Source organism: Perna viridis, chromosome 8 (assembly GCF_037379345.1).
Source record: "Perna viridis isolate PV_CMFRI_1.1 ecotype Kerala chromosome 8, ASM3737934v1, whole genome shotgun sequence".
Taxonomy (NCBI): domain Eukaryota; kingdom Metazoa; phylum Mollusca; class Bivalvia; order Mytilida; family Mytilidae; genus Perna; species Perna viridis.
Window position 1 is genome coordinate 10,669,786 of NC_142452.1, and position 27,154 is coordinate 10,696,939.

Genomic DNA, 27,154 nt, shown 5'->3' on the forward strand with positions numbered 1-27,154 from the left:
AAAAAGACATTTCAATATACCCTCTAAGGTGTCAAGCATCGGGTCTCCAAACAGTTGCCAGAATGGAATTTTTAAAGCCACCCAGATACGCCATGAGCGTATGTCACCTGGAAATGCGGTTGCATTGTGGGATGGATATATATTAGCATGATATACAACACCGGCTCCCAATAGTAAGACAAACCATATACATAAGTAGTCTTTCAGATCTATCAGCTGCATAGAAAATAAATAGCACTGAATGACCTAAAATATATTTCAATAAAAAAGTTAATGTCACACGTACATATACATATAAACTTAACCGTGTCATTTTACAGTCAGTAGGTATGTTCAGTTCAAACATATCATTTCCTTGAGCATTATAATGATTATTCCAAGCTCCTCGAAAAGAAGGAGGAAATTTAAAAACTTGAGGAACATTAAGAACATTGATACACTGTACAATCGTCTGATGTGTAGAAGTAAGTCTGGCGTTCCTGGTAAATGGAGAAAGAAGGCAACGATGTACAGGATGGTAAACAGGTAATCTAAAACATTCCATACGTTGCAGAGATGTAATATTACCCTCCGACAAGAGAAAGAATAACCATTTTCATTTTGAATCTGCAATAGCATAAGAAATGTATTTAATTAAAAAAGAAATCACGAGTTAATAATATTTTTTTAATGATAAACATATATTTGTGTCACAGTCATATATTTTTTCCAGCTGTTTTGGTTTTTTTTTATTATGAACATTTCATAAATATTATAATAGAATTTCCTAACAAGTTTCATTGTGTTGTCTCTTGCGTAGATACTTATTTAGTTACAAAACATTATCAAGTGTTATATAATTAATTAATATGTAAATGTTTCTAATACTGTGAACCATGCAGTACTCTATATCCGAGTTGATTGAAGTGTGCACTTATAAGAATCTGATTTATAAGAAGTGTTTATTGTTCTAAACATGTTTATGACATCCTCCTCTCAAAATAGATAAATAAATAAAATGAAATAAAAAGAATAAAAATAAATAATAAAAAAAAAGATTGAAGATTTTATCATTTATCACACAAGATTTTGTAGAAGTTGAATCAAATGCCGTGGATCAATCGAAGTTAATGATGTCATAGTCACATGTAAGGCTTTACAAAATAAAATGCGTCGAACAAAATATTCATCTTATTAGAAAGCCTGATACAACTAATGTCCTATTATAACTTGGTTTCAAAACATGGAATAACGTATACCATGCTGAATATTTCTTCTATCAATTATCCAACAATATAAGCAAAAACTATCCCCTCCATCAAAGAAATGGAATCTTGTAATTCAGTTGTCAAAAATATGCTGAACAATATCAATGCTGCAAGGTAGCATATCTTAAAAGAAAACGTTTTAAATAAATGGTGGTTTAATTTTGTAAATAAACCTACACGTATTTATTTGCATAATTACTAAATACTTAATATGTTGTTGTTACAAATTTTTAAAGTTTATTTTAAAAAAATATTATTTCTTTCAATTTAAATCATATAAAATGCAAAATTAAGTCTTTTTTTTTCATTATTAAAATTACTTATTGGTTTTTTTTTTAAAATTATTATACGATGCAATGACTTTAAAATATAAGGTATGGTACAAATTGCACTAAAATATATTAAGATACATATTAACATTTACGAAACTGGATTAAAAAGTCTCAAAGTATTGAATCCAATTATGGAGTTGCTTTGCAAAAAATAAAACTTAACAGAGTTTGAATCAATGCTGAGTTCTTATTAAGTCACATTATTGAATAACAGAAAAATGCAATGGATTCACCATACTGAAATACGAGTTCATTATGACAACAATAACACTTTTGTAATGATAATTTAATCTTGTCGCAGTATAACCTACTGCAGAAACATAATTGTTAAAAATAAGAGATATTTCATAATATTATAAGCAATTAGGCATGTAATATTTCAATCACTTATTTATGTTGATCAAGACGCCTTATTCGTGATTTTTTCAAGCCAAAGTAAGAAAATGGAAGGGTTTTATATTATTATTTTTTTAATTATACAATTTCAATATTTTTCGCAGAATGAGTACACTATTTAATGGTTGCCACAATTACATAGATACATGTTATCAACAGAAAAATGAAAACGATAAGCATTGGTAATTGTTTCTAATATAATAATGTTTTTAAAACGAAAGTAAAATATCTTACCACATGAAAGATCATGTTAACTACTGGGGCAGTTATAACTTTGCATATTGATTCCTCATTCCAGAGGTGCTAAGAAAGAAAAAAAAAGACAACAATAGGTCTGACGGAAACGTGACTGCTCACCTTAGCAATGCAAATATGTAATTTGAAATAAAAATGCCTCATTTGTAGCTGAAAAAATGCTTGAAAATAACACTATAACAATAAAATGGAGAAAGGCAGCACTTTTCGTATCCTTTCTCCAGATTGATTCATTTGCCCGTTTAAACAAAAACTTCTTTTTCAAATGTCATTTTCTTTTATGTGTTATAACACGTCACTCATCTCTTGCTACAGCTCGTGTGCACGAAAAACCACTGATATTATAACGCAGTTAGCACACTAGCCAATCATAATTGTCGCATAAATCACCCAACGATCTGTTGCGTATGTTCATGCGCAAAATTTGGCAGTCTCTTAATAACATCCACAGGACCATAACACAAGAGGAATGCGGGGATGAACTTTGATATTCGGACTAAAAATAAAGGATGAACAGAAAATATCTTAAATACATTTTCAATTAACCTAACATTGAGTTTATTTAAAAGAGTAATCAAGGGAACCAAGGTTATAGTAATAATCAAAAGAATATAACCCAGGAACAAAGACCAGACAAAGAAAACAGACATACACAACAAAGAACATATAGTAACTAAAAAAGTAACAAAAGCAAATGAGCAACTCGGACTCCAATAAATCTGGGAGCATGGACCAGGAAAAAGTGTCTCGGAGTAAACTGGGAGAATTTTTAGCGGTCGAAAAAGACTTAACATTACTGACAATGTCAGCAGTCCTGATTAACAGTTTGTTTGCAATTTGTATGTACACATTATCTACACGGCTTAGGACCTGTAAGTAGTTCTTTTTATTTCTTGAAAAGCTGTTCAATCAATAAAACTATCAAAAACAAAAAGGTATCACCGCTCTTTGCAAGTCCATCACTTGAATCAAAATGTTTGGTACAACAATTCAGTGTGTTTTACTTATAATTATATATAATGTAGTAATTATCAATTTAAAAGTGCAGAATTCAAAAATCAAAAAACTGCTTTATTACTTGACAAAAAAATGTGCAAAAAATGTGAAATGTTTTTACATGATATCCCACAAATGATTAACATGCACAAAATAAGAAAAATAGCATGTACCAAATTTATAATGACATGGCTAAATATGCATCCTGACCAGAGTGGTCTGAATGAATGGAGGTTATACACCTGAAAAACAGAATATATCTTGTACATCCTTTCTTACAACGAATTCCCAATTATGCCTCATTGAATTTTACAACTATTACAATAACTACAACAATATACAAAAGGTTCATGTTGGCCTGGTGAAACCTAGTTCTTAAACATATGTCGGTGTAACACTGAATTTCACTCAGGTTCGACTTAGTGCTAGACCCTTCCCCATTCAGAGAGTAGAGTATCACAAGGAATTCAAACCGTATTTTATTGAGATTTTTGAATATATACACCCGATTGTCTGTTGTTCCATCTGTTTTTTTTTGTTTGTCTGTTTTTATTATTTTTTTTTATAATTTAAAAACGCCGTCACAAACGGTATCTTTAAATCTGATTCACATATTCACTCCTTGATACATCTTTTCTTTATTACATACATTTGTATTTATTGAAAACAAAACACCTGCTTGGCATATGGAAAAGAAATATTGTCTTTTTTTATGTTATCTGCCTCCAGGGCAATTACATTTTTGAAAATACAGATAACATATAATCAGCCCTCTGTTGAGCCTCACTGTTTACACATTGCGTTGTTCTATTTTATCGGTTACGTCAAATTCGATTTGAGGTTACGGATGCATTGATATTAACTTTATTAAGATACCAGGCAATAAGAACAAGGGACAAGAGAATAAAAAAATGCCGATAAACACACATCTGTCGTGATGATGGAAACGCGATGCTATTATAAGCGCAAAGAAAATTAGTATACAACCACAACAAGGCGAACCGTCTGGAAATACCATACATGCGTCTAAATGCTATTGACTTTTACTGATTTACTGATATTGAAAGTCATATCCCTGAGTCTTCAATATTTAGAAATAAAAATGTTCAAGCTGAACAACGCGCTTGTTTATCGTCGTTGCCCATCCCTATCCCCTTTTCTTTATCTCACCATATACCACTTTAATACAAATATGCTGAATTAATTGCAATATTAATTTTAATTTAATATTAATTTTGATATGGTGTACATTTGTTTTATAGAATAAACCTACTGAAAGAGTATTTTATAGAATACGAATAGTATTTTAACCAAATTATGGTATTTATCAAGTTATGTATGTACTTCAATTTTTGATGGAGATGATTTGGAAACGTAATGGAAAGTTCGAATATATTATAAATACCTTAAGAAATGACACTAAATCAGGTTTCCGAATCACCCGGGTATTCATTATCTCCTGTGAATTTGCGATTTCAATCTGCATTACGTCAGGTTTTGTTTTAACATCCGAATTTATCACATCTTTAATATCATTTTCGGTTGAGAAATCGTGGTATGCATACATTCTGTTGATAATGTCCTTTTGTGTTACATTATGTGAAATGAATTCTTCAATGGCGTACTGATGACCAAAGCTAATAGGACTTTTATATATGTCCCATACCTTACACGCATAATCTAAAGCTTCTTTTGCCATTGTGGTGTCAAACTCATATAACTTTTCTAGCAGTAATGTGGCACGTTGATTGAAGTCGCTTTAAAAGAAAAATCAAATATTGTTCAAACAGTGTATACAATGCAAGACTAAAACAAATCGAACGATCCCTTCACACGTTTAGAATTATGTTCTTTTTAAAAATGTGCACTCGAAATTTTCAATGCAATTGATTTGATTTTTTTAACCTTTGGAGATATCTTTTTAGTGAAGTATCTAAGAGATACTGTACTTTGTGGTCTTATGTCGGTCATCATGTATTATATTCAGTTTGTTCAACTGTAAAATTTGAAAAATGTACCTTATTTCTAGTTATTCAAAATAAGTTCACGAAAACTGGTTGGGCATGGATCATGGAACTTCATTTATTTAAAAGTATTGTAAGGAGTTATAACCCCGCTGTGTATATTTTGTCTAGTATATATGAAAATGCATGTACAATGTCACTATAAAACTATTTTACTTAATTTATTCGAAACAATTCATGTCAAAGAACTAAAATACATCCAAAAATTAGCTCCCATTTATAAACCGTCTAGTATGATGATAAAATAATAATAGTTATAATTTGTGATCATTATTTCCAAAAAGCAACCGATGAACTTTAGATTTTTTAAATCTAACGCGATTAAAATAATAACAATGAAAATAAGCGAGTTGTGTAAAACCTACTAATTTACTCGCTCAATCTTCATCGACCCTGCAGCAGGTCTTTTATACCTATTCTTAACAATGTCTTAAAGTACTAATTAGAAAAGGAAATCAAAGGAATCATGATTCAAGCGGCAGTTTCACAACATTTACCTAGATTTAAAATCAAGACACAGAAAAAGACAAAATCGGACCATTCTCTCACACAACGAATATAAGGTTTGTAAGTGAATTGTCCGATTTTCAACACCCATAAATCCCGGAAAAAGTGTATAATCCTTATAATTCTATGCCCTTACTATTTGAAATATATTAATAGTTTTGTTTTCTTGTAGACTCTCATTCATTGAAACTGACACCCGAAATTGACTGCAAATTGCGGCTTTCAAGCGATAAGGTTGTCAATTTTAATATTCAATGCATCTACGGCCTACTGATAGCTATATACTTTCAAAATTGTTGTTTTAAATATGCAGTGCCGAAAAGAAATGGACTAAAGCAGATAATACCCTTTTAAACAGCCCTATCATTCGTCGAAGCGATGGTTGTCATGTTGTTTACGATTTGTACAAGGAATTTACACTGTTGAAAAAACTATTATCGCTAAGGTCTTAAAAGGTGAACAACCAATCATAATGCATGAAAAAAGATATTTTCTAATTGGATTGGAAATATAACATAACCAAAATAATACATAAATTTGCGGGTTCTTATAGTTCAAAGACAAGAGTGTATACCGATTAAACTCCTTTCTAAACTATGCAATACTTAAATATCCGATATATCGGTAAAAAAATACCGAAGTGTAAATAATTTGATAATTCAGATACCTCAGCATCCATACACATGGCTTGAGTGTGAAAACAGAAAATAAGCTAAAGGTAAAAAATCAAAACATAACACAAATACTACAGCACTAGCAATATGATCTCCTATAAAAAGGAAAATCAGGTGCTCGAGACAGAACAATGTGTCCTGCTCTCCCAGGGGTCACCGGTCACATTGCAAATTACAACAATTATGCATTAAAAACGGAGCTATTCTCACTCGATGAAAAACTGGGAGCATTGACCAGGTGCACCGGTAGAGCGATCGTCTTCTGCTTTTCTAGATACACCCGCCGAGTTCCTAATAAAAAGAAAAGGCCGAGGTAGACGAAAGAGGAAAGGAAAACTGATACATTGAAGTCAGTTTTCATGGTGCAGACGGACAGCTACATAACCCTGTTCCAAAAGCCTAATTGTCAGAAGATTAGCGCGATATAAAGTCTGCAAAGTTACAACCAGGTCTGGCATAGCATATAATTAGGATGTGAAAACTCCATACGCGGGTGCCGAAGGGGTGTTGTCACAGATGAAAGGAAAGTTCACAATCCTGAAAGAAAAGCCATCACGTTTTTCGTAAAGTTTGATCAATAGTTTCCTCTATCATTGATTTCTAAGTGTAGGTCAAGATATGAGGCTGTCTTTAGTATCCTTCATCTCAAATTCTTTGGGGTAAATGAGATGTATCAAATAATCGAAACAAGGATTTATGATTTATGTTTCCCGAATGTGCCCGTCTCAGGATATTGAAAGAGTAATCAAGGGAACCAAGGTTATAGCGGTAATCGAAAGATTGTTATCCAGGGACAAAGACCAGACATGGAAAACAGACATACACAACAAAGAACATAAAGTAACCAAAATCATACATACAAACTAACAAAAGCAAATGAGCAACTCGGACTCCACTAAAATCTGGGAGCATGGACCAGGTGCACCGGTAGGGTAAGCGTCCTCTGCTTTTCTAGAAACACTCGCCAAGTTGTTCATAAAAAGTCAAGTCCGGGGTAGACAAACGAGGAAAAGAAAACTATTACACGTTGAATAAATCAGTTTTCAGGATCCACGAGTTCATGATGACGACCATAAAACTTCTGTAGTGATGACTTCAATCTTGAGGCAACATAACTCTGTTCCAGAAGCATATTTGTTAGAGTTCTAGCGCAATACAAAACGTCTGCGTAGTAAAGGCAAGCTCTGGCATAACGTATGAGTTGTGATATGAACACCCCATACGCAGGTGCTGAAGGGATGTTGCCACAAATGAAAGGGACGTTGATAATTCTGAATGAAAAGTCATCACGTTTGTCGTAACTTTTGATCAATAGTTTTCCTTTACCATCGATTTCTAAGTGTAGATCAAGATATGAGGCTGACTTCACAGTGTCTGTAGTATCCTTTATCTCAAGTTCTTTTGGGTAGATGCGATGTATCAAATCCCCGAAATTAGGATTGTTTAAAAATAATACGTCATCTATATAGCAGAAACTGAGATTGAAGGATCTAGCTAAACGATATTTTTCTTTCTGATCAGATCAGCTACAAAGTCAGCCCCATAAGAGTGAAGGAAAAGGTCAGCAATTAAAGGCGCTTAATTTGTTACCATTGGAATCTGGGAGCATGGACCAGGTGCACCGGTAGGGTAAGCTTCCTCTGCTTTTCTGGAAACACCCGCCGAGTAGCTCATAAAAAGTCAAGTCCGGGATAGACAAACGAGGAAAGGTAAACTATGACCCATTGAATAAATCAGTTTTCATGGTGCTGATGGATACATCATAACAATCCACGAGTTCATGATGACGACCATAAAACCTCTGTAGTGATGACTTCAATCTTGTAGCAACATAACCCTTTCCAGAAGCCTATTTGTTAGAGTTCTAGCGCGATACAAAAAGTCTGCGTAGTTTCGGCAAGTTCTGGCATAACGTATGAGTTGTGCTATGAACACTCCATACGCAGGTGCTGAAGGGATGTTGCCATAGATGAAAAGGCAGTTGACAATTCTGAATAAAAAGTCATTATGTTTGTCGTAAAGTTTGGTCAATAGTTTTCCTTTACCATCGATTTCTAATTGTAGGTCAAGATATGAGGCTGAAAAACACGTCCACCACACTGGACAAATATGTTGTCGTTTAAAAATTCCAGCATTTTGTAAACATCTTCCTCTGTATATTTGGAAGATGATTTGGAATTATTTCTTACAAAGTATGAGGAATCTCTACCAAGAACTAATAAGAATAATTGTTTGGCCGATGGCATAGGTGTTTCTTTAATTGTGTGTCTCTTGTTTAGTTTCTTTTTATTTATCAGAATATAATCTTTTTTAGGTAACTTGCACAAAAAAACCTCCTCAAACGCTATTCTGTTATTCCTTATACTGAACAAAGGTTTTAAGATTATTTAATATTTTTCAACAAGAAGGAATTTCTTTGTCGTTAGACGAGATGAGCATGAGAATTTTCCGCGAGTTGAAAAATATTTAATAATCTGTTTATCGCTGTTTTGTTGAATTGGTAGGTATTAGTTATCTTTTATTTTCAGTTTTCTTGACCTAATTATGTACGTTTTATTACCACTGCGAAACTTCCTTTCGGGACTATTTTTAAGCGACATGCTACGTGACGCCACGTATGTTATGCTGCTGTAATACACTTTTTTGAAAAGAAAATCGGTTAACTATGACGATCGCGTTTACAATTTGTTAAATAAGTTTGGGATTTATTCATTCTAATCGGGTAAATTACTGTATTTAATCATTTTCTATTGTAGACTAGAAAATAATGCCACAAATTAGCCATTTTTTCATACCCAGTAAGCAAAGAGATGGTCATTAGGGTTGTCAAATATTCCTACGTTGTTGCATGTATGTCACGCGAGGACAGAAACTAGCGATCATTTTCATTCTCACTCGACTGGCGTGAGATCGAAAATTATCGTATAGCAAGACCAAAGGGATTTTAAACAAAATAGCCATAAATACTTATATTTAGCTTTTTAGTGCTGAATTTGGAATCCTACATGTTTTCCGATGTTGATAGTTTTGGTTTTTAGTACTTCTTGTGTACAATTTGTTTTTTTTAAATCTTGAACTTCCTGAGTGTCTGAATGCTGCTTGATAAATGGCTGATCATGTTAAAATTAATTGATTAGTACTTTGAGGGATATAAAATTTTGCGAGCTTTCAGGCAAAAACGTATAGACAAAATGTTAGCGTTCCTAACGTTGGCGGATGCTTTTCATCCACTAAGTGCTTAAGCCATTATTTAAAAAAAATATATACTATATGCCAAACACATCAAAGGTAAACATATAGACCATCTTTGATCTTGATAGTATAGGTAAGAAGTTGTTCTTTTCCATTTATAAAGAAAAAAATCAATTTTATTGGTATTAACTCATTGTCACATATTTAATAATTTAAGTCTACAGTTTTTGTTTTACGAATTACAGTTTCTGTTCACAATAATCATGAAAATTAGGATTCGGTGTCATATTTTTTTTCTTTGCCTGGGGCCAAATCTTATTTAATGGAAAGATGACACAAAATTTATTTTTTGATTGTTGGTTTGTTTGATTGATTATACCTTTCCCTTGATTCTTTTTTTATATCTTACAGAATGAAAATACCCCTTGAAGTCTCTTACATCGTATGATTGAAGATATATTGTTTCAAAATCGCCGATTACCCAAGCCATACGAATTTGAATTAACCATGTTGTCAGATGATCGTGTTATGTAATTGGTTCTTAATTCATATATCAAGTTGTTGAAATGTATAGAGTTTCAGCTTTAATTGCATGATTTCTACAATTTAGAGTGAACATATAGAAAGTTTAGATTTGCCAGCTATAAACACTTTACAGTTGTACAAATTTAAACCACTTCGTAAATGATAAACACTATCAGAATTATTAAAATATTACATGTATGTAAACTGTGGCAGGACGGCCTGTCTGCGTTGTAGTAGGTAGTGAGATTTAAATAGCCAGTCAATTGACTTGGCTAAAGGATTAATTCTTTAGCCGAATGGGTTTTCGCTGGTATGTCATCGAGCGGTCTATGGTTCGATCTTCGGTGGCGGAGTATAATTTTGTGAGTCAAATCTATACATTGAGACTCGTGTACGAAAATTGCACAGACACATTGCACGGTGTTCTTTCATGTAAGATTAAACTATATAGACAAAGTAAATTATATTTACATTCTAAAATTTTGAACTGTTCCAATCTCGATCATCAATGAAAATATTGATTTCACTTTTTTTACGGAACGTTACTGCTGGCAAGTATACGAGTAGAGGATTAGTTTGCATGTTAAATACGAACCTGCATATTTTTATTACTTTTTTGATGAGTTTATTTAATAACCCATAAGGGTCTCTTGCTGAAGATACCTCGTGTTGTAAATATATTGTGCTAAAATAAGATATTTTAGTTGACCTATTACACATTGTTCGTACCAGAAAAGCTCCCTTAATTTCATCTATTTTATACTGTGAATTGTGTCAAACTCAACATTTTATTTCAAATATCGTAAGAAAAACGAAATTCAACTATATCTCAATTATTATAGTCATAGATTAGATAAAAGAAGCCGCCGCTATATCTTAGTCATAGCTCAAATCTAAAAATAGTCAAATCTACCGGACTTGTTTGTGAATTAACCGATGACCGATCAATCACCGAACTGGCTGCAGTTTTGTTATATGAAATGACTGATGATCGGTTCATGTAAATTTAAGAATTTCTACTAGAACGAATCAAATACTACCAATTTGAATTTACCCTAATTTTAATATATCAAAGCCATATATTGTTTTTTGTTTTGTTTTGTTTTTTGTTTTGTTTTTTTGTATTTTTTGTTTTGTTTTTTGTTTTTTGTTAAAAGTAGAAGAGATGTAAAAAATGTAATTAATTAATGTTTAAATATATTTCGTTATGTAAATATGTGTAAAAATTGATAACGGAACAATGGATCCGTAAAATATTTTAATGCGATCACCGGTTAAATGGATCGGTGTGACGGATCGTTAAATGATCCGAAAACGTCGGTGGCCATTGACAGATCAAACTTTTAGTTGCACGGATCAGTGTACGTACTGTAGCGCTAACATAATGAGAATACATTTGTTTCTCTCGTAACTAAACATACTATAGTTTTATAAGTATAAATGTTTATAAAATGAAAATGTTTGTGTCATGTCTCCTTTAATTTTATATATCCACGTAGCCATTGTTATTTTAGTTTTCAACTGTTTTCTTCTTACACCTCATGAGTGGTATAAACATTCACACCACATATCCGTTCCTTCTTTCCAATTCTTTAATTCAACATTTTTCGAATATTTACTAAATTTTACATTTGCGTTAATTCAATTATGTATAATAAACCAATGTTCTCAATTCAAACTTTCCTACCCCATTCGAATCCCCATTTCCCCTTTCACTATAAAATGGGAGTTGTATCCCTTTCAAGTTCAGTAAGCCTCAAATTCGTTTCCGTAAATCAAATAACATAAAACATACTTCAGAAAGTCTGATCAAACTTCTTTATGTATTTAGTATATTTCTTGTAACCTGTTTGCCAAGAACTTTTATTGTGTATAATACGTTCTTATATGTTTCTGAACAAATGATGCGAGTTGTGTCATGTGCATTAATAATAAACAAAAAAGCGCTGAATATTGACATTTACATGAAATAGCAATATCATATTAAAAACGATTGTGATTTTAAAAGTCTCGAATTCTTCACGCTTTGTAAAATGATATGAAATAGTCTTAGGTATTCGAGGGGTTTAAATAAGTTTAATTGAATACTGATACCGCTACGTGCACATTTATATTGATGTTATCTGTTTAAACATACCACATAGTCTTAGGTATTCGAGGGGTTTAAATAAGTTTAATTTAATACTGATACGGCTACGTGCACACTTATATTGATTCTATATGTTTAAACATACCGCATAGTAGTACATTTTGTTAGGAGCTAAAGGTGGTGTAAAATACTTTATAAACCTCTGGACTCTTGAATTCTGTAATACAAAATTATTTTTGATTAAAATTACACATGAGATTTCATCAGAAAATATAGTCAGTTTAAAGAATTAAGGAAACAATGAAAAAATAATAAGTAACTTTAATCATTTTTAACAACTTAACAATATACTCTGTATAGTTGCCCAATTTAAAGCCAGATACTAAACGAAATAATTGCAATATGTTAAAGAATTATTCATACCTCAATACTTGTCATTTTTCTGCAATTTTATCCGGCCTTCTACAATGTAAGATTAAAATCTAAGAAGCAATAACCTTACTACCTATTATCTTTCATCCCCTTCTTTATGCATCTTGCAAATATGAATATTGTTGTCAATTACCGGAATCTGGACACAGTTTACGAAAAAGCTGCAACTATTTCTATATCTGCATTCTACATGCATGTTGTATAATGAGTACATTAAATGTTATTGTCATCAAATCATATTCTCAGCAATGCATCAAATGTGATATAATGAAGCCTTTTTTCATTTTTCGAAAAAAAAAACCTTGCAACTTATTAACCTTAATATGAAACAATTCATTATCAATTGTTTGTCATTTAGGAATTTCAAACATTGAGAAATTCAAAAGGGAAGACAACTACGAATGAATTTGTGTTGGTAATATTTTTGTTTAATTGTTAAAATTATTTAACAAAGCGTAAGTAGTTTATTAATGTTTACTGAATGTAATGCTTTTACTTACGATGTCTACAAAAACCTGGTACTACCTGCACATTAAAGACTATTCTGTAGACTGAAGAATCATTCAAGCATATTGGACCATTGATTGCAGTGTAAAATAGATGGCAGCCATTTTCGGAAAAGTGTTTAAACATACCACATAGTCTTAGGTATTCGAGGGGTTTAAATAAGTTTAATTTAATACTGATACGGCTACGTGCACACTTATATTGATTCTATATGTTTAAACATACCGCATAGTAGTACATTTTGTTAGGAGCTAAAGGTGGTGTAAAATACTTTATAAACCTCTGGACTCTTGAATTCTGTAATACAAAATTATTTTTGATTACAATTACACATGAGATTTCATCAGAAAATATAGTCAGTTTAAAGAATTAAGGAAACAATGAAAAAATAATAAGTAACTTTAATCATTTTTAACAACTTAACAATATACTCTGTATAGTTGCCCAATTTAAAGCCAGATACTAAACGAAATAATTGCAAAGGGAAGACAACTACGAATGAATTTGTGTTGGTAATATTTTTGTTTAATTGTTAAAATTATTTAACAAAGCGTAAGTAGTTTATTAATGTTTACTGAATGTAATGCTTTTACTTACGATGTCTACAAAAACCTGGTACTACCTGCACATTAAAGACTATTCTGTAGACTGAAGAATCATTCAAGCATATTGGACCATTGATTGCAGTGTAAAATAGATGGCAGCCATTTTCGGAAAAGTGTTTTAAAATTCTTCGAATCAATTATATATTTAATTTACAAGCCCGAATATTCACATGTTTTTACTGTGTATTGAAGGACGGTAATTAAAAGCGGCATATTATATTCTAAATTTGATTTAACAATGTTAATGAATGTAGTGACAAAAAACATGGTCTTTTAAGACTGGTACATGTAAGATCTTATTATATCTTATCTGGCTAGGTAAATCTATATCATTTTGCAGTTTGCTAATCGGTATTTCCCAATTCCAGTACACAAAATTTGACTATTTCAAAATAATCAAACCATGTTCCATCACTTTAAATGATATATTTGACTACAACGATGACGAACCACATTGTACTATATCAAAATGTGGTATTAAAAATTGTAAAACATGCACATTCTTATAACCGACCTTACATCTCTAGTTCCCTTACAAACGAAACCTTCCATACAAGAAGTCACCATGACTTAAGTTCAAATCAACAAGCTTAATATATGGATAATAATGCAACTTATGCGGTCTACTATATTTCGGTGATACACAAGAACGATTAAACGCAAAAATGTGTGGTCATTTTCAGGAATAAATACCACCAAATTCCCAACAATTTATCAGCATTTTAATCAGCAAGATCATTCAATCCTTTCTATGAAAGTTCGTATTTTTAAAAAATTACCATCCCACGAACAGTCTCGTTCTAAGTAACAACTATTGTAGGGAAAGAGGGAAGTACTGAATACGCAGACTAGGTACTGCAATACCTTACAGATAACAACATCAAAAGTATAGGGAACCTTTCAAGCAAATATAACAATAGCATAAATGTGACAAATTTATTTAACAAAAATCCAAGATGGGAAAGGAGTCATGTCCATCCCTACTATACGTCACCTAAGTTACATGATGTCTCAATAGATGGTCTCCTTCCTTTCATACAAAACCTCGTGGACTTCATCACATTAGAATCAAACTCTATTCTATACCTCACACTCTACTACACTCCCTTTACAAACCTCGAGATAGAGGACTTCAAGGCTAAACCACCTAACTGTTCTTGCAAAAACTCTCCATTCAAATATGGTCCTTCCGGTCACGTCGTTACGGGAGATTTGTCCATCATCGGAAACTAATCTCTGCGTAATATCCTTTCCAAATGTCCCAAGTACCGTGAACTGCGCTCCATCAATCGGAATTATAACTTTAAAGTTCTTATGGATGCTGTGAATGACAACTCAAGAAAATGGATAAAACGTGAACAAAGAGACATTGATTCTCTGTCAGACTGGTTATAGGCCATGAGGTCTTTAATTCTGAAACGAATGAAAGTTTTAAGTAGGTCAGTGAGTGCCAATGCCACGCCTGTTTTCAAAGATTCCGACGTAGCAAAAAACATTGTCTACTATACATGACAAATATGTTGTCGTACCAGCAGACAAAGCCCAAAACAACATTGTTTTGTCTGCAAAACCTTTTACATCAATTGTTTATTATCAATGGTAGACGTAGAAAATAATAGCAGTGATAAGACCTATACTGCTACCACACTCTTCAAAGACGAAATTGTGGAAAACCATAACTTTTGTTACTCCCGTAGTGGTATTAGTTCAATATGGATTCTGAAAAATTCGAAAGATCTTTTAGAGACCCTCAATTCAAGTCTATCATCAGAATATAATAGCATTAGATCTATGCTTTTTCAACACTGTATACTTCTATTCCCCATACTCAGTTAAAATCCCGAACATCATACATCGTTGTTTTTTTCCAAAAAAGATGGTACACCCAGATACAAATATATAGTTCTTGGTAGAGATTCCTCATACTCTGTAAGTAATAATTCCAAATCATCTTCCAATTATACAGAATTTTTAATCGACAACACATTTGTCCAGTGTGGTGAACACGTTTTGCAACGAACGTTCGGCATTCCTATGGAAACAAATGGTGCTCCTCTACTTGCTGACCTATTCCTTCACTCGTATGAGGTTAACTTTATAACTGATCTGATCGGAAAGAAAGAACATCATTTTACTTTATCTGGCCTCTTATGATGTGTAAAAATAACAGTTGGTATTCTTGATTCTCTACTTTTAACACAATATACGTCATATATGTTATTAGCAGTATTTCTTTTCAGGCTGGTGGCAGAACTTAAGAGAGTTGAAGCAGTTTCTTTCTCTCTAGTCTGATCCACATGCCATGACAGAGATAAATATTGTACCTACTACACCTGGTATGGTATATTTTCTCAACGATTTAAAGCTGTTATTCCTTTTTTGTAAATATAATAGAAAAACATTTATCTTAAGTAAGATAATGCTGTTTCTTTCTCAGAGTTGAAATACATACTTTGATTGAGTTTAAGATGTTTCCTCTACTTAATGATCTGACATGAACATCTTGAACTAATTAGGTATGTTTCTTTGTTTCTTCCTTGTCCAAGTTAATGCAAATATAATATTAAATAAAAACTGGTTCAAAGGGTATGCAAAGTTACTAGAAGCAAATTGGGATCACCATTTTAAATGCAAATTGATATCAAAACGGAGTAATTCCTTACAAGAGTTATCATCCTTTGCATTTTTATTCAAATGGATTCTCCTATTATTTTTTATCATCTTGTGTAGCAAGGTTTGTTAACTGTTTTTAATTGTTTAAATGCAATTAGGGTGACTGACATTTTGTTAACGTAAGTGTGTATAGGTTAAAGGTCATTTATTAGAGTTCTTAATTGTGACTTTTTTTAAAAAATGGATAGCAAGTGTTCAAATGTACTAGTTAGATCCTTTGATCACTGCTTTTCTTTGGTTTTGTGTGCATTTCTTTTTTTAATAATGAGTAATATATGCTTTCTGAATATTTATGGGTGTCTATTGTATCGTTATGAAAGGGATCATCTTGTCCCAATATCTATGTCATAACGATTTATTTTTACTATTATTTTATTTTATTTTATTTTATTTTTTTTATCTTTTTGCATTTGTAATGATCTTTGTTTTAAGGTTCTAGCGGAAATCATAAGAAAGTAATCAAGGGACAAAGACCAAATACGGAAAACAGACACACACACAACAAAGAGCTTTAAGTAATTAAATAATACATACAAAGTAACAAAAGCAAATGAGCATGGACCAAGTGCATCCGTAAGGTAACCGTCCTCTGCTTTTTCTAGAAACATCCAGCCAGTTGCTCTGAGATAGACAAAAGAGGAAAACAAATATAACACGATGAACAAATCAGTTCTCATGGTGTAGATGGATATGTCGTAACGATCCACGAGTTCATGGTAGCGACTATACAACTTCTGTAGTGATGACTTCAATCATGTAGCAACCTAAACATGTTCCAGCAGACTAAATGTAAGAAGTCTAGCACAATACAAAAAGTCATTTACAGCAAGTCCTTGACAATTCTGATAAGTCATCACGTTTGTCGTCAAGTATGGTCAATATTTTCCTTAACATCGTTTTCTGTAAATGTAGGTCAAGATGTGAGGCTGACTTTATAGTAACTGTAGTATCTTTTTTCTCAAGTTCTTTGGAGGAGACGCAATGCATCAAATTCCCGAAACTAGAATTATTTAACGATAGTATATCATTTATATCACCGAAACTGAGATTAAAGGATCTAGCTAAACGGTGTTTAGATGAGTAATAATTATTTTGTTTACAAGGTATGAGTAATCTCTACCAAAAACTATATAATTATATCTAGGTGTACCATCTATTTTTGAGAAACAACGATGCATTATGTTTTGAGTCGAGATTTTAACTGAGTATGAGAAAAAGAAGTATACAGTGTTGAAAAATCATATGTTTTAATGCTATTATATTCTGATAATAGTCTTGAATTGAGGGTTTCCGAAAAATCTTTTGAATTTTTCAGGATCCACAAGGAATTATAACCACTATGGGAGTAACAAGTGTTGTACATGTGGGAAGACTGGAGACCATCGTTTACAGCTGTGAGTATAGACGTTATTTTTTTTAAAGAGGTTTAGTGGTACATTTTGCAGATCCAGCTACGTAACGTTGTTTATATGGATTCTAGTTGAGTTTAGGAATCCATTACATAGACGGTATACAAATGACACATCTTATTTGACAGTTAATGCAATAGTGAATACAACGGTAATAACACAATTCATCTTAATTCGTTAATTATAAATAAATAAGATTGTACACGAGAACATTGATATTCCATTTACCATCCAAACTTTCACATTGCTCAATATCCGATTCCACATTGAAAATTCCCCATTCGCCGTACACATCTCATTATTTCTGTTACTATTACTGTTTGTTATCATAATCAACTTTATTGTGTTTTTAATATCTTCAACGTAGTTCTTGCACATCCGCATTTTACTTTGTTGGTGATTATTTTACAAATATTTTTGTTACAGCTGTTGTTTGTGGTTCTCATGTGACATATTCTCATAAACACGGGGATATTTGTTGTAGGTTTGCTATTGTGTAAATTAGGGAGCGTGTTAAAGGGCATTTTAAATATCTTTGCGGTCATGGCAATTTGTAGTTTAAATTGCTCTAGTCTAGTATAAATGCAACTGTAAGGAATAAGCCCGTGCTTTCTATCAATACTTTCTCACATTGGGTTTGTTAAATAGTGGAAAATTATGACGCATTGAACACAAAATTGTATGGGTTAATAGTCATTCAAAACTACAAAAATACCATTATTCATTATCTATCATATTAGACAAAAATACTTACTTGCATTTTGTTGAATTCTAATATGTGTTTCCTCAGAAGATTTATTACAAATATATTTAGTTCATTTTCCTCCTACTATGCAAAACATTCATAAAAATTGTTCTGAATTATTTTTTTGTTCAAAAGTTATATAACCTTATCGATTGTCTATTGTCTAAAACACCTAATAAGCAATTCATTAGACAGAAAAACTAATGAAATCATTATACATAGTTGAAAATTAAATGCCTGTAAATGAATTTAGCGTGAGCCCTCGGCCAAAAAACAATTGCGATTTGATATTATACTTTTCAATACGTAACAAACTTATTAGGTTATTGTAGTACGGGTATAAAGAGAGTATCAAATTAGTTCATGTAGAAAAAACATAAATGAACATCTAGACTTGTAACGCTCTATTCCTAAATGACTATCGTCGAATGTATGCCCTAACCAAGATCAACATATGTATAGAGATATGTGTATGTGGGTATTTTCTAACACCGCGACAACTAAAATGATTGAGGATTGTCGGATTTAATGACTTTATGTAATGTGTTGTCAAATAGCATTTTCGAGAAAAAAGCGATTGAGTGTGCTATTAACCTCTTTATTGAAAAACGCATGTAAGAAATCCGACTCTTTTCTAAGTATGTGCGTGTGTGCATTTATTTGAATGAACATGGAACAGATTAAGTATTAGAGTATAAGCAAAGAGTATATTTTTCAATGACCAGAATTTCCAATAGTGATTCAATGTTGGTGGTTTATATATTTCCTTTTCTTTTACAATCGTTATAAAAGCCCCACTTCCTTCCTTTCCTCGTTCCGTTACGACCATACATCATTCCATTACCCAGAGGGTTTCTTATCTCATACCTACTGCGCTCTTTTACCACTGCAAGGCATTAAATGAAACTTTCATAGAATTACTATTACACATTCCCATTGATTACCTTCAATATTTGATTTTCATCCGAAACCATTTGGAGGTAAAAAGAGGCATTTTTCACACGAGGAGTGGGGTATCAGGTAAGTGAGCATAGATTCGATATATATTTAAATCACCTTGGTTATTACACGTAGTAGCTCTCAACACTATTCATATTTAGATCTCGATCATTTGGTGTATGTAGTTAGATCGTTTCTGATAAGAGAGCTGCTACTCAAAACTTATGTACTGCTTGACAAAATTCACAATTCATGTAAAATTGGTTGTTTCTTATGTAAAAGATGGATACGATTGATGAAAATTTAGCAGCCTATTTTCATTACCTAGATTAAATGTTGAAACGGTAAGATTTCTAGCCTTGATAATTGACATAATTCATACCATGCGTAGTTAAATAAAAATAACTCTCCTTTAGAACTGTCAAAATGTTCAAAAGTGGTGATAGTTGATAATATTTAATGTACATTTGGGAAAAAACACACCGGAAATATTACAAAACTGTTTTCATCGTGTACGTATATATATACTATGAGTTTCTGAATGGTGGTACAAAGCACAAAATGACCAATTTATAAATTGTAAGGAATAACATACATATCCCAACATAATACCACGATTTAAAAGAAATAAAATATTACAAGCAAATTAATGCATTAAAACTTCATCGCAAAAAAACGCATTATGTTGCAAGTGATAATATCAAACCCAAATATGTAGTTAAAAACGTAGTTTATATATGCTGTAAAATATAAATCAAATGGGTTCATTATTATTATGATTTTGTTTTGTTTCTTTTTTCATAATGAATCAACATAAATCTATGTTTACAACACAAATGGTAAAACTACAAGAATGTGTTGCACCATTTTACAATTCAATGCATTTCCCTGAATTTGAAAGAGTAATCAAGGGAACCAAGGTTATAGCGGTAATCAAAAGAATGTAATCCAGGGACAAAGACCAGACATTCAAAACAGACATACACAATAAAGAACATAAAATAACTAAAATCATACATACAAAGTAACAAAAGTAAATGAGCAACTCGGACTCCAATAAAAACTGGGAGCATGGACCGGGTGAACCGGTAGGGTAAGCGTCCTCTGCTTTTCTAGAAACACCCGCCGAGTTGCTCATAAAAAGTCAAGTCCGGGGTAGACAAACGAGGGAAGGCAAACTATGACCCGTTGAATAAATCAGTTTTCATAATTAAGAATTGAAGAATATAAAAATGAAATGTCAAAATGCTTATGTTTTGTCATTATGCCTATTTATAGTTCCGACAAATTTTGAACAAACATAACCATAGTGATTTTTGTTGTTTTTGTTAATTGCATGTTATATTTATTCGTGTTTTCGTGTTATTCATCATGTTTAACAGTTTTCGCTGTAAAGTCAATTGATTCGATTCAAAAAGACTTCACCGGGGCCTTTGGGGTAATTCTTATATATAATATATTTCTTTTTTTCTACAGAAAACACAGCTACCAATAAACTAAGATATATAAGTCAAATTGTTTTTAGTAAGATTTATTATAATCAACAAAGAATTGTTTATGTAGTACTCCAGCTAAGAATCATGCAAATTATGTAAAATGTGAAACACCCCAAAAAGACTACACATTTTTATTTTTGATATTAATTTGCTTTATATGATGAAATGTATAATTATTCATTCCAATCTGTCTGTCCGTAGGAGATAATCCACATTTAAAATCCAACAGTTTCTATTGTATTTAGTGTCATTTACTGAGTTATCTACCTTAATTTTGAATTCTACAGTGCATTCAATATATTTTTTATCTCCTAAGCATGAGGGTATATGTTCCTATAACACTGCAAATAACATGTCAAAAATAAAAAAATATATAGGCTTTCCAACCATGAATCACATTTTGTATTATTTTTACCTGGAGTGCTACTTAATATCATTAGCAAATTGTTATCATTTTGAAAGACATGCTAATGTCACATTGTATTCATATAATTCGTAAAATAGCTACACAAATGATCCGATAAACAGCTGATTGTAGTTTCACTCCCGTTTTGAAATGTTTTAGGAGTAAAACCCCTGAACTTTAATCAGTTAGTAATACAAGTTTGTATTGATATGCAAGAATTATATTAATAACAATTACACTAATGAAATACAAAATACAATTCCATGTAATATAATTATCAAATGGTATTTTTTTTTAATGTATCTGTTAGTACATGAAGCAAAGCTAGTGTCTTAAATATCGTTTTGAATCTGATTTAGACCTTAGAAAAATAAAGAATCTAATTTATTTATTGAATTATTTATTACAATTTGACTTCACATGAGAGTCCATGAAATTACCTACAAAATCAAAACAATAGAAATATAATAATAAAAGTATACCAACGCAGGTATATATCTTGATAAAATAAAATGTTTGTTTGCAAGAATTTTGATTTCAGTAAATTCAAAGATAAACATAGTCAACTTTGCAAAGACGATAGAAAAGAGACAAAAAGGAACTGAAATCATGTTAGCACATTTTCAACAAATTGTGCAAAAGGAATTAAACTTTACAGAAAAGAATGGAATCAAAACCCAGCTTCCGGTAAAACAAAACGAAAAAAAAATGTTTACTAAGAATTTTTTGAAGTATATGTCAATAGACTGAACGTTCTAACCCTCGTTGAACAAGGCCACTATAAATAAAGGCATTGACTTAAGCGACAAATATGAGTTTTGTGAACGACAACTTACTTATTATTGCAGTGACATATCCTGTTGTGATCACAGTGTCCAGTCGTACCATCGGGACAGTTACATGTTTTACTTCCATCACTACAACCGTTGTTTTGTCTTCGGGATAGTAATAGATCTTTTGGACTGAAAATCAATATGTAGAAGATCATGATTATGACAATTCATACACATAGTAGACAACGCACTTTTTCAACATTTTCCATCTGTAAAACACTACAAAGCTAAAAAGAACTTTGCCATCCTTGCATCACACTCATCAGAACATCGGAAGGCATTCTATCATTTTTAACATATAGCATACATGAATTATTGCACGGTAAACGAACAACTAGAAATTTTGGGCAAAGTGTGAAAGTTTTCATGATGATGGTTAAACATTTTATGGAAGTAGATTTCGGAAATGTCAAGCTGTTAAGACATTATTTCTATTTGTTTCTATTAGACTTAATCGTTTATAAGACTAATCTATAATTTTAGAGGCGCAAATAACATGACCGTACACATTTTATTTAATTTGTGTTGATAATATGAAACAAATAATAACTTTATTATCAGTTTATTTTATATTTTTTTCAAAGAGAGTGATTTTTTCATACTCATCTTATCTAGCGTGACGAGATGAGCATGGAAAAGTCCAGCGAGTTGACAAAAATTTAGTAAACTGTTTATAGCTGTTTTACTAAATTGTAAGGTATTAGATTTTTTTATATTTTTTTGTTTGTTTTTGTTTTTCTGGTCTAAATATGTAAATTTCTTGTCGGGACTATTTCGGCGACGTGCTACGTGACGTCACGTATGTTGTGCAACTGTGATACACATCATTTGAAAAAAAAAACGATTAACTATGACGGTTGCGTTTAAAAATTGTGGAATAATTTTGGGATTTATTCATTTTAATCGGGTAAGTTACTGTATTTAATCAATTTCCATTGTAGACTAGAAATTATTGCCATTATTTCATATGCAGTTAACAAACAGACGGTTATTTCGATCGTCAAACATTTATACGCTGTTGCTTGTATGTCACGCGAGGAGATAGAAACTGGCGATAATTTTCATTCTCACTCAACTGGCGTGAGATTGAAAATGTTCGTTTCGCAAGAGCAAAGGGATTTTAAACAAAACAGCGATAATAAATAATAGCATGCACATTACCTACACTTTTTCATATTCGTTTGCAATTAACTTACTCTTACTTTAGGCAAAGGCACGTCCTGTTTGTACCACAACGACCCATGTAGCCGTTCCCACAATCACATGTTTCTCCCGGAGTTAAACAAAATGTGGCCATTCGCCTGAAACATTTACTCATTAAAGATATTTTTTTAAATCTGTCTAAAAACAACCAATGCGGATTTAAGATAAGTGGTATCTCAACAGACATAAGTAATAAACACGCACCTCGTGTACTGTCTTAAATGTATTCATATTATTGTTTTTTTTCTTTCATTTAGTTTTATTATGTTTTTATTTGCTATTGGGAATCGTTTTTTTAAGATATATTTAAACACCATACGAGTGAAGTTGATTTTCTCTAATTCTTTACCCTAAATAGCATTAGTAATTATTTCAGTGTATTTAGACATTTATGACACGATACTTATATAGATTTTAAGTCAATATTGATCAATTTTCCGCCCATTTGATGATTTTCATTTAGTTTTATGAACACCCATTGGCTGTTTATGTAAATCCTTTCATCCTTTAATATTGTGATATCCGAAAGTGTCAATAGACGGAGAAATACTTCGAGAAACGATGGTTATATGTAGAATGTTTAAATACAACATAATTTCAATAGAAGACACGTGTTTGTACCAGGATGGTTGAATGGGATACATGGTTTGGAATACACGTCATTGGGTTAGTTTACACTTTATTGAGGTTTGCGTAATCATTTCTTGGCCAATATCACCCTTAAACATGCTTAAAAAAACATGCAAAAATATTTGATGATATTGTTTATACATGCTGCAATCACTGCTTACTTCTCTTCGATTATGTCAGAATTTGCTGTTTAGAACAGTTCTAAACTGTCGGAAACTGTCCTGACCCGCGACACACCTTTTTGGGATCTGTTAGGGCTTCATACGAAATATGTCATAATCTGTCATAGGTAGAGACACTCTCTTTCAGAAACTCTTCTAGGTAGAATCTGTTTTGTTTTCCAACATTCTGAATAGCATGACCTAGTCTACCATAGCAACTGAATCCACTGAATGACTCAGAATAGTCCCTGACAGATCCTGACAGATTCTGACTGCCATTAAGTATAAAATGCTTTTCATAATTATATGATACTGTGTACTAATCATGATAATTTCAACATTTAGACCCTATATATAGATGACGTATTATATTTCAACGATCCTAATTTCGGGGATATGATACATCGCATCTACCCCAAAGAACTTGAGACAAAGGATACTACAGACACTGTAAGGCCAGCCTCAAATCTTGAACTACACTTAGAAATCGATAGTGAAGGAAAACGTTTGACCAAACTTTTACGACAAACGTGATGACTTTTCATTCAGAATTGTGAATTTCCTTCCATCTGTGGCAATACCCCTTCAGCACCTGCGTATGGAGTGTTCATGTCACAACGTTTTGTCAGAGCTTGCCGAAACTACATGGATCGTCATCATGAACTCGTAGATCGTTATAGTGCATCTATCTGCACCATGAAAACTGATTTATTCAACGGGTCATGGTTTTACTCTCCTCGTTTGTCTACCCCGGACTTGACTTTTTATGAGCATTCATTTGGTTACCGCTAAAACCTTGGATCCCTTGATTACTCTTTCAGCTGCTATCAGGACCTGTCAGGGAAAAAGGCAAATTGTGTCCTGATTCGGGACAGCTTGTGCCAGACCCTGTCAGGATCTGCCAGGATTTCTGTTTCATCTACTGTCTTAGAACAGTTCTCCTGTTTGTATGTTTATGAGTACGCTACACTTCGAGGTTTAAAAGATTTGTGAACTTAAAAAAATTCAAGAATTATCGCTGGAAATGTCAATGGATTAAGGCAATAGAATATCAGGAATGAAACAATTTACTAGTTTTAATAGATCATTTAGTACTTACTTTTCTGTTCCAGTTACAGACCAAGCAAACACTATAAAGATAAGCAACCAAAATATGTATAAACAACGGTTTGATGTACGTTATTAAATAGGAGGAGAGACTACTACAGAGGCCAATTCAATTTACAATGTGTATTGATTCAAATACATTATTTTAGAATGACTAAATGAAATTTTTTAGATAATAAGTTAAATCAAAATGTATCGATAAAAACCAAGAAAGGTTTGGATTAGCAAGATAGCACCCCCCTTCCCCCCGAGTGGAAATTAGAAATTTAATATGAATAACTTTTTCTACTTTTGAAATGATAAATGAATGGTTGACATTGTTAAACTTACTAAACAACATTTTGTAAGTATATATGATTGAAAATATGATGTCCCAAATTTGGAAATCTGCGAACTTCTATCAAATATGCTGAATTGCGCACTTTTCGGAACATTTTGCAATTTAAAAAAGAGTGTTTCCTTTAACTTGATCCAAACGTTTTGGTTATTAATTCTAAATGCAACTTTGATAGGAGTCAAAATCAGTTAAGATATTTCTGGGTCATGCTGCTCGAGACCTTACGATAGTTTTTCCCTATTGTGGCTTTGATTAAACTGAAAATTGATACAATTGTGAAAATCAAAAACCAAATCAAAACAATCAAATAAGACATTTAACAGCGCATATCACATTTCGCATATCGCATTTTTGTCAATTACCTCAAACTTTTTTTTTCTTAAACTAGGGGGCCAAATATAGCCCTTATCGTATCTTATCCTTTTGAGTTCAATTTTTTACATGCATTATCGTTATTGAATTGAAAGAACGGTGTTTTCTGAAAGTTTTCAAATAATAATGTGATCAATATCAAGCAGTTATATAATGATCAATGTGTTTATAAAGAAACTGTTCCCCGATCGGCAAAGACAATTTTACCAAATCATTTCTTTTTGTGTCCCACTACATATGTTTTGGCTTCAGTGTCCATTTACTGAATGTCAGGGTATTAAAATATGAGGGACAATAAAAACGATTATAATATAAAAACTATATGAAAAACATATTAATTGTGTACTGTCTCAACATACATACCGAATAGAACAATAAATTCACACCAAAGAACATTCATATCAATAGTCTCTCTTACAACATAGATATGTCTGCGAATGTTCAGTCGGTTACACGATAGGTCAAGGGAAGCACATAAGTATTCAGATAACGTAAATTATCTTTGTTTTATTGAATGTTGAATATACTAAACTTTTTTCTATCTTATTCATAGCTTAGTAGCCAAAATTACTTGACACCAACTTAATGAACATCTTTCTAAATATGCCTAAAACTTTTGATGATAAACAAACCATAGTAACTTTAGTCATTTTGTTTCATTTACAAGTTAAAATTACTACTTTTATCGGACTATCAAAGTTTTAAACATAGGTTTAATAGCTGTGTCCTTTCCTATCTTATAATTGCACTTTCTTATTCATTATCTGTTGTTACTTTTTTTCTACCGTTTACATGTATTAATTCAGTAATTTCCTTATTACCTTTCACTATTACAGAGATCAATAAAGTTTGGAAAATTGCGAAAATAGTCATTGACATTGATTTAAAAGCGCCAAAACGTGACAAGCTTATTTTTATTCTTTTCATTTTTCTAATTAAATGAAGCTACAGATTTCAATTGAAACTTCACCATTTTCAAGATGGGGGCCATATTTTATCCTTTCTAAGATGAATTAAGGGAACCATGCTTCCAACGATAAATTTAATCTGGATATAAGGACA

General features: G+C 32.0%; 1 protein-coding gene and 3 long non-coding RNA genes across 4 annotated transcripts; 1 reads left to right on the forward strand and 3 right to left on the reverse strand.

Moving 5' to 3' along the window:
* Nucleotides 1-333: 333 nt before the first annotated feature.
* LOC148609291 (uncharacterized) lies at nucleotides 334-13,300 on the reverse strand. The gene is made up of 6 exons (XM_088596317.1): nucleotides 13,170-13,300; nucleotides 12,661-12,699; nucleotides 12,383-12,454; nucleotides 4,632-4,983; nucleotides 2,210-2,278; nucleotides 334-606 (listed from the first exon to the last, which is right to left on the reverse strand). Exons 3-6 carry the CDS (start codon nucleotides 12,385-12,387, stop codon nucleotides 334-336), a joined length of 699 nt encoding a protein of 232 aa, XP_088452443.1. The 5' UTR covers nucleotides 12,388-12,454; nucleotides 12,661-12,699; nucleotides 13,170-13,300.
* Nucleotides 9,088-17,923, forward strand: LOC148609292 (uncharacterized). Its single transcript, XR_015924811.1, has 3 exons — nucleotides 9,088-9,153; nucleotides 16,022-16,117; nucleotides 17,770-17,923. It is a non-coding gene; the product is annotated as an uncharacterized LOC148609292 (long non-coding RNA).
* Nucleotides 14,704-18,987, reverse strand: LOC148609293 (uncharacterized). The gene is made up of 2 exons (XR_015924810.1): nucleotides 18,618-18,987; nucleotides 14,704-15,194 (listed from the first exon to the last, which is right to left on the reverse strand). It is a non-coding gene; the product is annotated as an uncharacterized LOC148609293 (long non-coding RNA).
* Nucleotides 18,988-21,832: 2,845 nt separating this feature from the next.
* Nucleotides 21,833-26,571, reverse strand: LOC148609294 (uncharacterized). Its single transcript, XR_015924809.1, has 5 exons — nucleotides 26,456-26,571; nucleotides 25,376-25,406; nucleotides 23,485-23,583; nucleotides 22,286-22,411; nucleotides 21,833-21,889 (listed from the first exon to the last, which is right to left on the reverse strand). It is a non-coding gene; the product is annotated as an uncharacterized LOC148609294 (long non-coding RNA).
* Between the last annotated feature and the right edge of the window lie 583 nt (nucleotides 26,572-27,154).